The following is a 15,137-nucleotide window of genomic DNA, read 5'->3' on the forward strand; positions in this document are numbered from 1 at the left end:
TATACTTTAACATTGCACATGTGGTGCATTAGATACAAAACAGTGACTGCTCAGTAAATACTTGTGTTAAGTGATCTTTATTTCTCTAGAACAGGATTTCACAAGTTCAGTGCCATCGACATTTTGGTCTATATAACTCTTTGCTACCAGGCTCATGGCTCAAGCCTTAATCCCAGCACTTTGGGAGGCCAAGGCGGGCGGATCATGAGGTCAGGAGTTTGAGACCAGCTTGACCAACATGGTAAAACCCCATCTCTACTAAACATACAAAAAATTAGCTGGGCATGGTGGTGAATACCTGTAATGCCACCTACTTGGTAGGCTGAGGATCGCCTGAACCTGGGAGGTAGAGGCTGTGGTGAACTGAGAGCGTGCCACTGCACTCCAGCCTGGCGACAAAGCGAGACTCTGTCTCAAAAACAAAACAAAATTCTTTGCTGTGGGGATTTGTCTTGTACCCTGGAGGATGTTTAGTAGCATCTCTGGCCTCTGCCCACCAGATGCCAGGAGTACACCCACAGTTTTGTCAACCAAAACTGCCTCCGGACATTGCCAAATGTCACCTGAGTACAAAAATCACACCAGTTGAGAACTGATGATTCACTATGATCTGTGTAATAATGTTCACACTAATCTTTGCTAGAGACAAAAGGGTTTGCTATGTAATTTTAGTTAACTTTCTACTGGCAAAATTTTAATCATATTTCAAAATGAATAGCAAAGAGGTTTATAATTAAGTTTTATAAAAATTCCAAATGAAATCAAGTTTTATTTGTAACTTACATAGACTGTAAAAATGGTAGTGATTCAAATGTATGTCTTTCAATAGACTGTATTTTATTGCAGGATAAATCTCTAGGAAAAGTAAAAGGAAAATATTGCCTTGATTAGTTATTAGATGTCAAATTAGTATGGATAAATAGCAAGAGTTTAGAATAGTATTGAATACAGTTTTCATCTATGCTCTAAACGTCTGGATGTATATTTAAACTGTCCAGAACTCCTAACCCTGCCTGTACCTCTCCTAGAGTCTCACCTTCATGGTTTTAATAAATAAAATATACAACTATAGATCTTGATAGACTTTGGGATTAATTATTCCTAGAGCAGTAGACTTGATTAGATGCCCTTTTGTAGTCTCATCAAATCCCAGATTATGAGCTCAAAGTTTTTTCTCTACATATAGTTTCCAATATTAAAAGGAATAGTCTCACATTTATATACCTTCCTAGTTTAGGTCTGTTTTCCTAAGCCAGTTCAATATCAGAAGAAATAAAAGACATCCTTTCACATCATTTGGAAGGAAGTTAACCCTTTAACACATAACTTTGAACTAATTCAAATCATATTAACAGAATTTCTATCATATTAATAGAAATTCATTTTTGGCTTCATATTGCTTTAATATTTCATGAAAGCAATTTCTTCAGTTATATAGTGATGGGGCAACAAAAATGACCTGGAACTGGATTTTCATTTTTTGAATAAAAACCAATATAGTCAAAACCCATTCTTGACTACAGTTGGCTCTCTTATTTTTATTGATTCCACTTGTCAGCTTGTCCCGCCCTCTTTACCTGGATGGTGTAATGTTGTCTGGCTGGTGTCTCCATCTCTGGTCTCTCCCTTCCTAAACTACCCTACACACAGGCATCATATAAACTCTCCAGAAGTGGCTTGCAAAGACTAGCACCTCCTGGGAAATTACTGAAGATGCAAATTCTTGGTCCCATTCTAGATGAACTGAATCAATAATTATGAGGGTGGAGTCCAGAAGTGAGTTCTAATGTGCCCTCCCAGTGACTGTGAGGCAGATCTATCTTACAGCACTGCTGTAATAACACGGTTCCCCATGATGGCTCCTGAGTTTGGTTGGCATTGAAAGCCCTAGAAGATCTGGCTCCAATTTCCCACTCTCCCTCCTTGTACTCTACAGGTACTCATGGCATTCCCCAAATACTTTCCTGTGTTTGGGCCTTCTCCCATTTTCCTTTTGCAAGCTTAGAATATTTTCCCCAAGATGTCTGGCCAATGTTACACAATGGCCCTTCAAAGTCCTATTCAAATGGCATTGTTCTAGTGACACCTTCCTGGGGCCAAATTGAAGTCATTTTCCCCCTCTTCTATGCTCCAGAAACAATTTATCCCTCCTAGTGCCCACATTTATTTCTTCTTTTTCAATGTAGTTATTTTTCATCCCATTTCTTCTGAGCATAAACTCCTTGAAAGCATGAACTAGGTCTTGCTTATCTGCATTGCCCACCATGTTTAAAACTGACACATGGAAATAAAGCAAACTCAAATATTTGCTAAATAAATGGATAGCTGGGGGAGTGAGTAGTGCATAGAAGGAAAATGACTATTTTAAAGGAAATGTTGTTTTATTACTTCGTGGCCTCTGTAGCACTTTGGCATCCACTTGAGGGTCTTTATACCCACTTTCCTTAAGCCTTCTGCATTTGAAAGAATCTGTTTGCAAACGAGCATCCCTAATGAGCTTAATAAGGATTAATGACATACACACCTCTGGACCACAGACAGAGGATGAGAATCATGCTTTCATAGCAATGAACATAGTATCTTCTTACCTCTAAAAGACAGAAATACTATACAGGTATCCCTTCCTTGGTAACAGGGTTGAGGAGACAGTTATTTTGTAATTATTGAAGACTTAGGGGCATTTCTGATGTGGTTACTTAGTGTAAACATTTGTAGTTATACCACTTAACCATCATTTAAAAATCTATTTTAATATAACAATTCCTAAAATGAAATCCTTTATACCAGTCTATTCTCTTGGTAGCTTAATATTCTTGATAATATTATTTATATAATTCAGCTGATTTTGTTAGTATTTAAATGTTAATTTAATTCAGATTAAATTACCAAAAAATTCTGCATTGATGATGTTCAAATGAATGTAGGTGGTCTATATTTTCTTCTCTTTCAGGCAACAATGTGAAGTTCACTTTAATTCCTTTCATTCTACAAAACCAACTTTCTCAAATCCTTTTTTGGAAAGGTCAGGTAGCAAATATTTTAGGCTTTGTGGGCCACATATGATCTCTGTTGCATATTTCTCTGTTTCTTTTCTGTTTCTTTCATAGTCCTTTAAAAATGCAAAAACCGGCCGGGTTCAGTGGCTTACGCCTGTAATCCCAGCACTCGGGGAGGCTGAGGTAAGTGGTCATCATGAGGTCAGGAGATCAAGACCATCTGGGCCAACATGGTGAAACCCGGACTCTACTAAAAATGCAAAAAAATTAGCTGGGCATGGCAGTGCATACCTGTAGTCCCAGCTACTCAGGAGGCTGAGGCAGGAGAATTGCTTGAACCCAGGAGGCGGAGATTGCAGTGAGCCAACATCGAGCCACTGTACTACAGCCTGGGTGACAGTGCAGGACTCCATTTAAAAAAAAAAAAATGCAAAAACCATTAACTTAATGGACTATTTAAAAATAGACCCTAGATTAGATTTGATCTCTTGGTTGTAGATTGAATATAAGAAGATGGTATGTGAACAGTTATAAAACAAGGTTCATATGAATGTCAATCACTGCTCAGATTCACCATTTGAATTTTTTTCTGTCTGTAACTTGTCTATATAATTTAAAAATTGAAAATGCATAGGAAGTAACTAATGCTAGAGATGGGCTAAGACCCTATATAAACTTAAAGAATTAAAGAATTTTATTCCTGGAAGAAATCTTAGAGATTATCTCATTTTATTGATAATATGACTAAAATTCATAAATAGGATTAACTAACTAACTTACAAATACTGCAGGGATAGCAGGCCTTCAAATGAATCCTTACGTAATTCAGTCAAATAATTTTCACTGAGAATTCTGGAAAATGAAAAGGTTATTTCTAGATTAAAATGCAAACTACAACTATTTGCTACACAGGACTATCTCCTTCATGTGGAGGAAAGCTGGGTAATAGTAATTTCAAGATGGTATCTGCTCTACTTTCATAAAACCTTCTCTTACATTTTCATTTCTGTGTCCATCTCTCTGCACCACCACCACTACCACACACACACACACACACATGCATGCACACACACACAAGCACACCCTACCCACTCTTCCCACCAAATTGTATATTAAATCTGTCCTCTCTAAATCACAAAGTCCCTGTTAGAATCCAACCCTGGGTGACACCAAGATCAGCAGAACCTCCATTTCCTCCTCTCTTTCCCCAAACCTTATTATGAAAGCCCCACATGGAACTATGTCAGGGCTGCAAGTGAAGCCATTCAACATTTTTCCCCATTAAAAAAATTTGAGAACTACAATATGCATAAAGTGCACAAAATATAAATGTTGTATATATTTAATTTAATTTCTGAGACAGGGTCTCACTCTGTTGCCCAGACTAGTCTCAAACTCCTGGCTCAAGCGATCCTCCTGTCAGCCTCCCAAAGTGTTGCGATCGCAGATGTCAGCCACCTCACCTGGCCAAATATTCAGTTTAATAATTATAAAGCAGATACCCATGTAACATCGTTAGAAAAGATCACCGCTAGCATCCCAGAAGCCCCCAATGTGACCCTTTCCAATCATAAACCTCTCTCTAATCCTTATAGGTAGCCACTATCCTGACTTTTGTAATAATTTTCTTGCTTTTAAAATGTAGTTCTGGCCTAGTATGGTGGCTCATGCCTATCATTCCAGCACTTTGGGAAGTCAAGGTGGGTGAATCACCTGAGGTCAGGAGTTCGAGACCAGCCTGGCCAACATGGTGAAACCCTGTCTCTACTAAAAATACAAAAATTAGCTGGGTATGGTGGCGGGCACCTGTAATTCCAGCCACCCAGGAGCCTGAGGCAGGAGAATTGCTTAAACCTGGGAGGTGGAGGTTGGAGTGAGCTGAGATCACACCATAGCACTCGAGCCTGGGTGACAAGAATGAAATTCTATCTCAAAAAAATAAATAAATAAGAAATAAAATATAGTTCTAGCTGGGCATGGTGGCTCACACTTGTAATTCCAGCACTTTGGGAGGCCAAGAAGAGAGGACTGCTTGAGCTCAGGAGTTCGAGACAAGTCTGAGTAATACAACAGGACCTCCTCTCTAGAAAAATTTAGAAAATTAGTTGGGCATGTTGGCATCACCTGTAGTCCCAGCTACTAGAGAGGTTCAGATGGGAGGATCACTTGAGCATGGGAGGTCCAGGCTTCAGTGAGCCGTGTTTGCACCACTGCAGACCCTGTCTCAAAAATAAATAAAATAAAATGAAATGAAATGTAGTTTTACCTATTATGTGTCAGTCATAAACAACATAGTTTAGTCTCTTGAACATTATATAAATGAAATCATATTATACATATTATTTTCTGTATCACTTCTTTCACTCAATAATCTTTTTATTTTTTTTTACTTTGTACTTTTAAGATGTATGTTGCTGAGGCTGGTTCAAGACCTGTGTTGTGCTTCCAATAAGGTGGTCACTAGCTACATTTGGCTAGTGATAGTGGCTAATGTGACTGAGAAACTGAATCTTTGATTTCAATCATTTTAATTATTTTTAAATTTCAAAGCTGACACTCAATGCATTCATTAGAAAATGTATGTTTGCAACAATTTAGGTAAACAATGCTACTTTTTCAACTGCAAATTTTATGAAATCTAAATATAGATTAAGGTGTTTTGTTGTTTTTTGTTTTTTTTTTTAAAGATGGGGTTTCACCATATTGGTCAGGCTGGTCTCGAACTCCTGACCTCAGGTGATCCGCCCACCTCAGCCTCCCAAAGTGCTGGGATTACAGGCGTGAGTGTTTTTGTTTTTGAGATGGAGTTTGGTTCGTCAGCCAGGCTGGATCACCTGTGGTCAGGAGTGATCTGACCACAGGTGATCCACCTGCCTCAGCCTCCCAAAGTGCTGGGATTACAGGTATGAGCTACCTAACATCCTGCCAGATTAAGTATTATTATTATTATTATTAACTTTCTCCCTAGATTTCTCAGCAGAACAGATTAAGTTTTTTTGATAAAAATTTAGAAACCAAATTTGGACTTTAGTTAAAAAAAGTTACTACGGAAAAAAGAATGTAAACTCCACAATTAATTTTTATACTAATTACATGTAGAAATGATACCACTTTGGATATTTTGAAGACTTAGTATGAAAACAGACTATCTCATTAATAGCATGATAACATGTTGAAATGATAATATTTTGGACACATGGGTGAAATAAAATATATTAACATGTTTTACCTGTTTCCTTTTTAGTTTTATTTTTTAACTGACTACCAGAAAAGTTAAAATTATGTATGTGGCTTGCATTAGGTTTCTAATAAATAATGCGGCTGTAGAGTATTCCATTGAATGATTATACTGCAATGTACTGATTCATCTACTGTGGGTGGATGCTGAGATTTTTCTAATTTTTCCTTATTACAAACAATGCTGCTTTGAACATTCTTATACTTGTATCCTGATAACATTTTTGCCTGAGTTTCTCTAGAATGTAATAATAAGGTACAAAATTGCTTTTCTAAAAAGTTGTGCTATTTCAAGTGGCAGATTGAGAAAATGCCAGGTCTCTACCCATCCAACCACTACCAAATCCCTAAAAATTATAGAACAGAAGTAATTTTAAAATCCACAACGTTAGCTCAAAATGTGGAAGCAGTTCTACAGATGCTCCTTTATCAGAAATACTCGGTTATTGGTTGGGACAGGGCAGTAGGAGAAGCCAGAGGCACATCAACCCCATATCCTTCTTCCTTGGGTCAGGCAGCAGAGTGTCTTCCTCCAGGCAGGAACAATTGTCTGAAAGTGGACAGCGTCCTGGAACCCTGGAGGAAGGGTGTACACTCCCTTACTAGCCATCTCCCACACCTTCCTTATTCTCAGAAGACTCCATCTGGAACACAACCCCCAGAGAGTTGCACCTCTCCTCTAGAGCTAGAAAACAGAATTGTTTGGTTCTAGCATTTTTTTTTTCCTATCAATAAGATATCAGACAAGGGTGGGGGAAACTATTTTAAAGTGCCCATAATTCCTCTTCTTAGATTATTATGATTGTGTTTTTTTGTTTGTTTCATTTTGTTTTTGAGACAGAGTCTTACTCTGTTGACCAGGATGGAGTACAGTGGCACGATCTTGGCTCACTGCAACCTCCACCTCCCAGGTTCAAGTGATTCTCCTGCCTCAGCTTCCCAAGCATCTGGGATTACAGGCACCCACCACCATGCCTGGCTAATTCTTGTATCTTTAGTAGTATGACGTTTTGCCATATTGGCCAGGCTGGTCACAAACTCCTGACCTCAGGTGATCCACCCACCTTGGCTACCCAAGGTGCTGGGATTACAGTTGTGAGCCACTGCACCCAGCATGTGTTTTATTTTTCATTTAGAACTCACGTGTGACTTGTCTATATAATATAATTACATTAGTTCAATGTAAGTTGAACTAATGATGTGACATACAAACTCTTTTGAAAAATGCCAGTTACTTCTAATGTAAGCATTTTTCCCAAAATCATTTATGTGTCTAAACTAATTCCTTCTATAAATCAGTAAGAAAATGATAAACAATTCAACAGGAAAATGAACAAAGGACAGAAAGCTCAGAGAAGAAACACCAAGGTTCAATAAACATATAAAGGTATTTAATTAAATTCATGAGTAATCAGAAAAATTCAAATTTAGATGGAATCCCTTTTATTCACCCATAACATCAACAAAAGTTGGAGAATACCCAGTGGTGAAAAAGTGTGGGGAAATGAATGCTGTCATATTCTACTGACAACAGAGCAAGTTGGCACAACATTTTTTAGGGCAATTACAATTTTATGTCTACATAGTCATAAATACCCCATACCCCAACAATTCCATTTCTAGATATTTATCCTACAAGAATAATTTCCCATGTTCACAAAGAAGCATGTGCAGGGATTTCATTGCAGCAATGCACGTAACAAGAAAACTAAATGTTAATCTAAACATTTATCAATGGGAGAATTATTAAATAAACTATGATGCATCCATACTATGGATTATGCAGGAGTTTAAATGAATAGGGTAACTAAGTACTGGGATTGTTTAAATGAATAGGGTAACTAAGTACTGGTTGTGGATTCTAAGTACTGGGAAGGGAAGAAATCTAAGGCATATCATGAAGTGAAAGAATCAAGTTACAAGATGTTACCACTTATGTAAAGAAAAAAGATTTTAAAAACCACACAACAAATCTATTTTGCTTTATGTTAATATGTATGTAGGCAAAGGGGAAAAGTCTTGAGGAATATATACCAAATGCAGGGTAGCATTACCTCAGGTAACAAGGGAGTAGGGCACAAGGAGGGTTTTTGTTCTATCTGTTATTTCATTTTTATACATTAAAAATAAAATCACGGGCTGAAGGTGGTGGTTCATGCCTGTAATACCAGCACTTTGGGAGGCCAAGGTGGGAGGATCACTTGAGCCCAGGAGTTTGAGACCAGCCTAAGCAGCATAGGGAGACCCTGTCTCTACAAAAAATACAAAATTAGGTGGGCGTGCTGTGATGCACCTGTGGTCCCAGAGACTTTGGAGGCTGAGGTGGGGGATCTCTTGAGCCTGGGAGATGGAGGCTGCAGTGAGCCATGATTGTGCCACTGCATTCCAGCCTGGGGAACAAAGTAAGACCCTGTCTCTGGCGGGGAGGCGGGTGGTGGGGAGAGAGGGAGGAAAAAAAGGGAATATAATCATGTATTATTTGTATGAAAAAAATAAGTTTAAATTACCTCTTACTTTAAAGAAAGCTCACCAAATTTAATTCTAAAATAACCATAGAATTGCAATCAACAGAGGTTGATTTGGGGTATGGAGGGGAAATACCTTTTCTCAGAAGTACAGACCTCAAAATTCTGGACCAAGAAGGATCTTACAATGCAGTTAGTTTTTTTGTCATATTTGGAGAGAATATACTCACAGTTTCTCGGTCCAATGGTATGCCTTCCATACCTTTCCATCAATATAAGAAATATAGTTTCCTTGCAAATTCCTGTAAAGAAACACAGTTTATATCCTTGAATAGGTAGGAAAAGAATGAACAGGATAAGTAAAAGAATCATGGCAGCCTTGTCAGGGATATTCAGTTACAGAAAATAACACCTGCCTTTTAATTTCCAGAGCTATCAGCTTTCCAGTTTGTACAATTAATCAAAAAATAATGCGGGGCCACTGGCACAAATGATGAGGCGTCTCCTGAAGTTTAACTTCCTATCCCTCCAATCTCTTAGACAGATGATGCCAATTAATTACTTTGAATGTAAGTATTTTATCCAAAAGCACTTACGTGTTTAAACAACTCCTTCTAAAACATCAATACAAAAATGGTAAATAATTCAACAGAAAATGGGCAAGGCTTATCATTATCAACAAAAAAGAAGAAAGAAACCCTATGCCAGGTAACACCAAAGCTTTGGCCCAGTGCCCTCTGCTGAAAAATCCTAGGATTTTTCTTTCCACTTCTATTGCAACCGATCTGATTTAGCCCCTTCACACTTTACTCCTAGGTTTTGCTAGACCTTTCTATTTGTCTCCCTGAATTAAGCTTTCTCCTCTAGGGCACTCTACATATAGATTCTAAAACAATCCTTTGCATGTCTACACGTGAACATAAAGCAAAAAACCAAATAAAATAAAATGATCTTCCTGTTTTCATCATTTCATCTCTCTTGCTTGGAAACTTTCAGTGGCTTTCCATATCTCCCTGTGTAACTTTCAAACTCCTATAGCTGATAATCAAGGTTTTACACAATCATATCTTCATTGTTCCCTCATGTGATTCTGTGCAGCCAGATTGGTCTACTAAATTCCAACCATACCTGTAGCCATGCCTTTGCCTGGACTATACTCCCATTTTTTTCTGTTGAACAAATTACAGCTACTCTTTAAGAACCAAGTAAAATTTTAGCTTATCTACATAGCTTTCCCTGACCTCCACACCTCAGGGATCACAGATTCTGGTAAATTCTAGCACTGATGTTCTGCATTATCTTTTAGTACTTAATTATATATACCTCCCTTTTTGTGCCTATTCTCTCTTCCTTCCTATCATTTTCATGTTCCAGAGATGGTAGCATACTTGGCCCTGGGTTGGACACAAAACGAGTGCTACATATAGAAAGCCAGGGACAAAGGTGAGTTCCGGACAAAACTAGAGGACTGAGTAATCATGTTAACAACCAACACTCCTACATATGCTGGGCACCGATGCAAGCATTTCATGTATTCACTCAACTAAATTTTGCAACAATCCTGTGAAATGGTAACTAGCATAATCCCCAGTTTAAAGATGAGGAAACAGTCACAGAACAGAATAACTCGCTCTGGGTCACCACGCTAATAAATGACAGACCTGGGTTCAAACCCAGGCAGCCTGGCTCCAGAATCAACTCTTAATCACTTAGAGCATCATCACTGAGATGGGGAGAGGGACAGGCTGTTGTAAAGAGGCTGAAGTGAAAATGGGAGGAGAGCAGCAGTTAAACAATGACGTGATGAGGCTAAAGAAAAATGGATAAGAAAACGAGTAAGGGTAAAAGACTAGAGTAAAAGTAAAAGACTAGAGAAGGGGCCTAACAGTAAAGGAGAATGAGGAGAAGGAAGAGTGGACAAGCAAAGGTGAAAGCAGAAAGTCAGCTGTCAGTATGGCTTGGGGAGATAAAGAAGGCCCGGGAAGGCCTCCAGGAAAAGCCTGCCATGTCAGGCAGGACACAGAGGACAATGGAGGGAAAGGTGATTCTTACAAGATCGTGAAGTTGCTGTAGTAGGTGTTCGGCGCTGGCACAGGCACATGGCGGAGCCTCTGCTTCGGGCCGAGAGCAATACACGACAGCGTCTCATCTCTGCAGGTACAGAGGTCACATATGTTGGTGCTTGTGGAGGCCTGTTCTTTCCGTGCAGTTAAAACCCTATTTTGGGCGTAAGTTTCAGGCTGCACCAGTGAATCCTGAGTAGGTTCTAGTTCAGTAGGTGGACCTGTGACTTCAGTCAGGTTTTGATGCTGAGCCTGACCCTTGTCAGAAGGTGGAAGTGTCACCTCAGGCTGTTTTGGAGGAGGAGCTGTAGTCGTCAGGGCTGTGGAAGGTTCAACCTCTGTAGTGGATTCAGGAGCAATGGTAAGCTCCAGATCTAAAGGTTGGACTGTGAGATGAGTCAGGTTTGAATGCTGAGCCTGACCCTTGGGTGAAGGTGGAAGTGTCACCTCAGGGTGTTTTGGAGGAGGAGCTGTAGTCGTCAGGGCTGTGGAAGGTATAACCTCTGTAGTAAATTCAGGAGTGATGGTAAGCTCCAGATCCAAAGGTTGAACTGTGGTTTGAGTCAGGTTTGAATGCTGAGTCTGAACACGGTCTGGATGTGGAAGTGTCAACTCATGAGCTGGAGGTTGAGCTGCAACCTCCTTAGATGGCTCTGGGAGCTGAGCTGGGACCATCTGCTGGCTTGAAGGTTCTACCTCCTTAGGGGGCTCTAGAGCCTGAACTGTGGCTTCCTGCTGGGCTGGAGAAGATTCAAGCTCTCCGGAAGACTCAGAAGGCTGAGCTGGCTGCTGCTGCTCACTGTGGGGAAGTTCAAGCTCCATAGGAGGACCTGGAGGCTCAGTTGGGGTCTCCTCTTGGATTGCAGAAGGTTCCATCTCTTCTGGAGGCTGAGCTAGGGTCTCCTCCTGGGTCTGAGAAGGTTCAAGCTCCCCAGAAGATTCAGAAGGCTGAGCTGGCTGCTTCTGCTCACTGGGGGAAAGTTCAGGCTCCACAGGAGGACCTGGAGGCTCATCCAAGTTCACCTGGAGTTCTGGAGGCAGGCTGCCGGGATACAGAATATCCTGCAAAACAAATTTTGATGTTGTTTTGATATAAAATGATGTGGAATTCCCACAACCTTAGCAAGTCTCCAGTGCTGAGCTAAATCTTTCTTCAGGTTCTTGGGAGAAACTATAGACTCTGTTGCTTTTGAAACCTTACTATCTAGAGGTGGAACAAGTATTTCATCTGCCTGATGATCTGCAGCCTGATCTAGGTCTGCAGTTTGAACCCTGCTTTTGAGGCGAGGAGGCTGAACTAGGGTCTGTTTCTGATCCCAGTCCGGCATTGGACCCACCTCTGGGAGCCTTTCTTGCCAAGAGTGCTCAGGCTCCGGGGGCAGCTCTCTAGCTGGGTCCAGAAATTGGACCAAATTCTCAGCCAATTCCTGGGACGGGGTTGACCTCTGGGAGGAAGCAGAGGACCCCAGGTAATCAAAGCCCCCCGGGTCTGCCGGGGAACTAAGCCCATGGAGAGATTCCCATGGGAGATTGGAGGAGCGGGAAGACCAGGGCTCAGTCGGCCCCAGGGGGTTAGAGGTCAGCTGGAGCGGGTCCTTGACCCACTCCAGAGGCTGAGCCTCCTGGACTATTAGCCACGTGAGGAAGGGCCATAGGGCCCAGAGACTTAGCCCAGACATGAGAAGCGCTGGTTCTGTGCATTGAGCAGGAACCATTCTGGCAGACCCTAAAGGCTGGTGTCCCTGACAAGCACGTGCCCCGCCCCATCCTTTATGACACCTTTATTTACACTACCTTTATTAGCATTGGGTCCAGTTCTGCTCCATGTTACCAGGGTGATCTTATGTCACAATCCCGCCCAAGCCCCCCTTCCCACCCAGCCCCTGGAACACCCCTCCATGCCCTGTCCTTAGCAAGGAAGGATTTGGGCCGCAGACCCGGGTGGGTCCCAGGACTCCAGCAGCCTGGTGGGGTGGGGTGGAGTGGGGTGGGGGTACCGCAGAGCTTCCCAGGGAAGTCACAGGACCTTGTCTCAGGATATTCAGAAGCGCTAGCCCAGTTCTGGCAGCCTGAACTCTTCCTCCTCCAAGGTGAAATCTGAGAATACTCCTCCTTCCAGGGAGAGCAAATGACCTGCAAAATGTGTGCCAGTTAGGGTGGCAGGCAGAACCGCACATTACAGTCATTTATTCCAAAATGTTGCCATTTTCGCTAAACTTTCTATATTTTTTGTTGCATGTTTGATAATTGATTCATGACCCTATTGGGTAGGGGCCACCAGGGAATAAGCAAGGACTTCAAATTTTCTGTAGGAGGGCTGTTGGGGGTGGGGAATTCAGTCTGGGAGAGAAGGCTTCAATCCGAGTGAAGAGCCCTTTGCACTAGCCTGGGTGGAGGCTGAACTGTCATCCTGACTTGACTTAACACATTACCCTAGAAGTTACAGTGCCACCCTTCAGAGGTCTACCCTGTGTGCACACATGGAGAAGAGGCTTAGGTTGTTAAGTCAGCAGGTTAAATAAGTTCCTGAAATGTGACTATAAGCTAGAACCCAGCTGACTTCCCCTACAGCCATTCTTACCTATCTTATTACTGACTGACTGGCATAATTACCAGTGTATAAACTCCAAGAAGGTGCTTCATCTTATTCCAGTGCCTAGCATAGGCATATGGTGCGTAGTGATGGTTTTAAAAATTGAAGTGGGACCAGGCACCGTGGCTCATATCTGTAATCCCAGAACTTTGGGAGGCCGAGGTGGGCGGATCACTGAGGTCAGAAGTTCGAGACCAGCCTGACCAACATAGTGAAACTCCATCTCTACTAAAAATACAAAATTAGCCAGGCACGGTGGCACATGCCTGCAATCCCACCTACTCAGGAGACTAAGGCAGAAGAATCACTTGAACCCAGGAGGCGCAGGTTGCAGTGGGGTGAGATCATTCCATTGCACTCTAGCCTGGGTGAGACAGTGAGACTCGTCTCGAAAAAATAACAAATAAATAAATAAAATAAAATGGAAGGGATTCCAAGATTTGCCTCATTTAGGGATGGATCTATTGTTATAATCAGAGTTCTGAAATCAGTGCTGACTTCCTCTCACATTTCCCAGGAAGCTAGATTTCTTAAAGCTTGACATTTCCTTGGTGGGTTTTATTTAAATTAAAATAATTATTTTGGCCGGGCATGGTGGCTCACACCTGTAATCTCAGCACTTCGGGAGGCCGAGGTGGGTAGATCACCTGAGGTCAGGAGTTTGAGAACAGCTTGGCCAAGATAGTGAAACCCCGTGTCTACTAAAAATACAAAAATTAGCTGGGCATGGTGGCAGATGCCTGTAATCTAGCTACTCAGGAGGCTGGCACATGAATCGCTTGAACCCAGAAGTCGGAGGTTGCAGTGAGCTGACATCAAGCCACTGCACTCCAGCCTGGGTGACAGAATGAAGGTTTGTCTCAAAAATATATATATTATTTTACAGGAAAATACTTCAAAACACTTTGCAACTTTGGGGTGAAAATTAAATAAAATACTCTAGCCCCAAATTTAGTTCCCACTGAAAGGAAACTTTTGCTCCTTAAAAAAAAAGCATTCCATATATAGTAAATAATGATTTAGGTGATTTCGCCATTGTGCTAACATCATAGCATTTACACAAACCTAGGTGGTATAGCCTACAGCACACCTAGGCTATATGGTATGGCCTATGACCCCTAGGATACAAACCTGTAATGTACGTTACTGTACTGAATCCTGAAGTCCCCTCCTCCTTGAAGCCAACCTAAGTTTTCTAAAGAGCACATCTCCCCCGCCTCTGGGCTCCTGCAACCTTCTGCCTGAGCCGTTGACAGCCTTCTCCAGGTTTGGCCAGGAAGCTGGACAGGGGAGGACGGGAGTGACAGCTCAGCCCCTTCCTAGCAGAGTGATCCTGCACAAATTACTCCAGGTGTCTGACCCTTCATTTCCTCAAGCACATCACTGGGGAAAGAATGCCTAGCTCAGTACCTGGCAGAGAGTCAGCCTTGGCTAATCTCCCATAATGGAGCTGACGCTCTTCAAGTCCGCGGACATCTTCTCTTAGTCATCCCTTGAAACGCTACCCGCTATTACTTCTCTGCTCCTCAGTCTCCTCCTATGCAAAATGGGGTTGAGAATGGAGATGTTGGGAAACTTTAATGAGCGAGCCCTTGGAGCCGTATCCAGCGCTTCCCGACGCTAAAATGACTCCTACGAGAGGGCCTGGTACACAGTAGGTGCTAAACTAATCCTCTCCGAACTGGGCTTGGGGAAGATGCCTCCGTGAGGTGTGCAGCGGTGGCGCGGGAAGGCGAGCCTGGGGGCGGGGGCCTTGCCGAGAGCCAGCAGGAGGTCGGCTCCG

General features: G+C 41.9%; 2 protein-coding genes across 18 annotated transcripts in view; one reads left to right on the forward strand and one right to left on the reverse strand.

Annotated features, from left to right (window-relative positions):
- ALDH3A2 (aldehyde dehydrogenase 3 family member A2) overlaps positions 1-15,137 on the forward strand; it is a 178,016-nt gene that overhangs the window by 43,383 nt on the left and 119,496 nt on the right. The window lies entirely within an intron of this gene.
- LOC100395808 (leucine-rich repeat-containing protein 37A2) overlaps positions 1-15,137 on the reverse strand; it is a 43,420-nt gene that overhangs the window by 27,552 nt on the left and 731 nt on the right. For 3 of the 12 annotated variants that reach the window (XM_035303122.3, XM_078373155.1, XM_054257013.2), the window contains exons 1-3: positions 12,099-12,479; positions 10,751-11,823; positions 8,929-9,000 (exon numbers count right to left, since the gene is read on the reverse strand). In XM_035303122.3, coding sequence (XP_035159013.2) covers positions 8,929-9,000; positions 10,751-11,823; positions 12,099-12,476 — 1,523 coding nt within the window. In that variant the 5' untranslated portion in view covers positions 12,477-12,479. Of the gene's footprint in view, positions 1-783; positions 856-3,776; positions 3,849-8,928; positions 9,001-10,750; positions 11,824-12,098; positions 12,895-14,764; positions 14,892-15,137 lie in introns of those variants that run through there. The other 9 variants (XM_078373157.1, XM_078373156.1, XM_078373151.1 and 6 more) reach the window with 9 other exon arrangements.

This window comes from Callithrix jacchus, chromosome 5, assembly GCF_049354715.1.
Source record: "Callithrix jacchus isolate 240 chromosome 5, calJac240_pri, whole genome shotgun sequence".
NCBI classification, from domain to species: domain Eukaryota; kingdom Metazoa; phylum Chordata; class Mammalia; order Primates; family Cebidae; genus Callithrix; species Callithrix jacchus.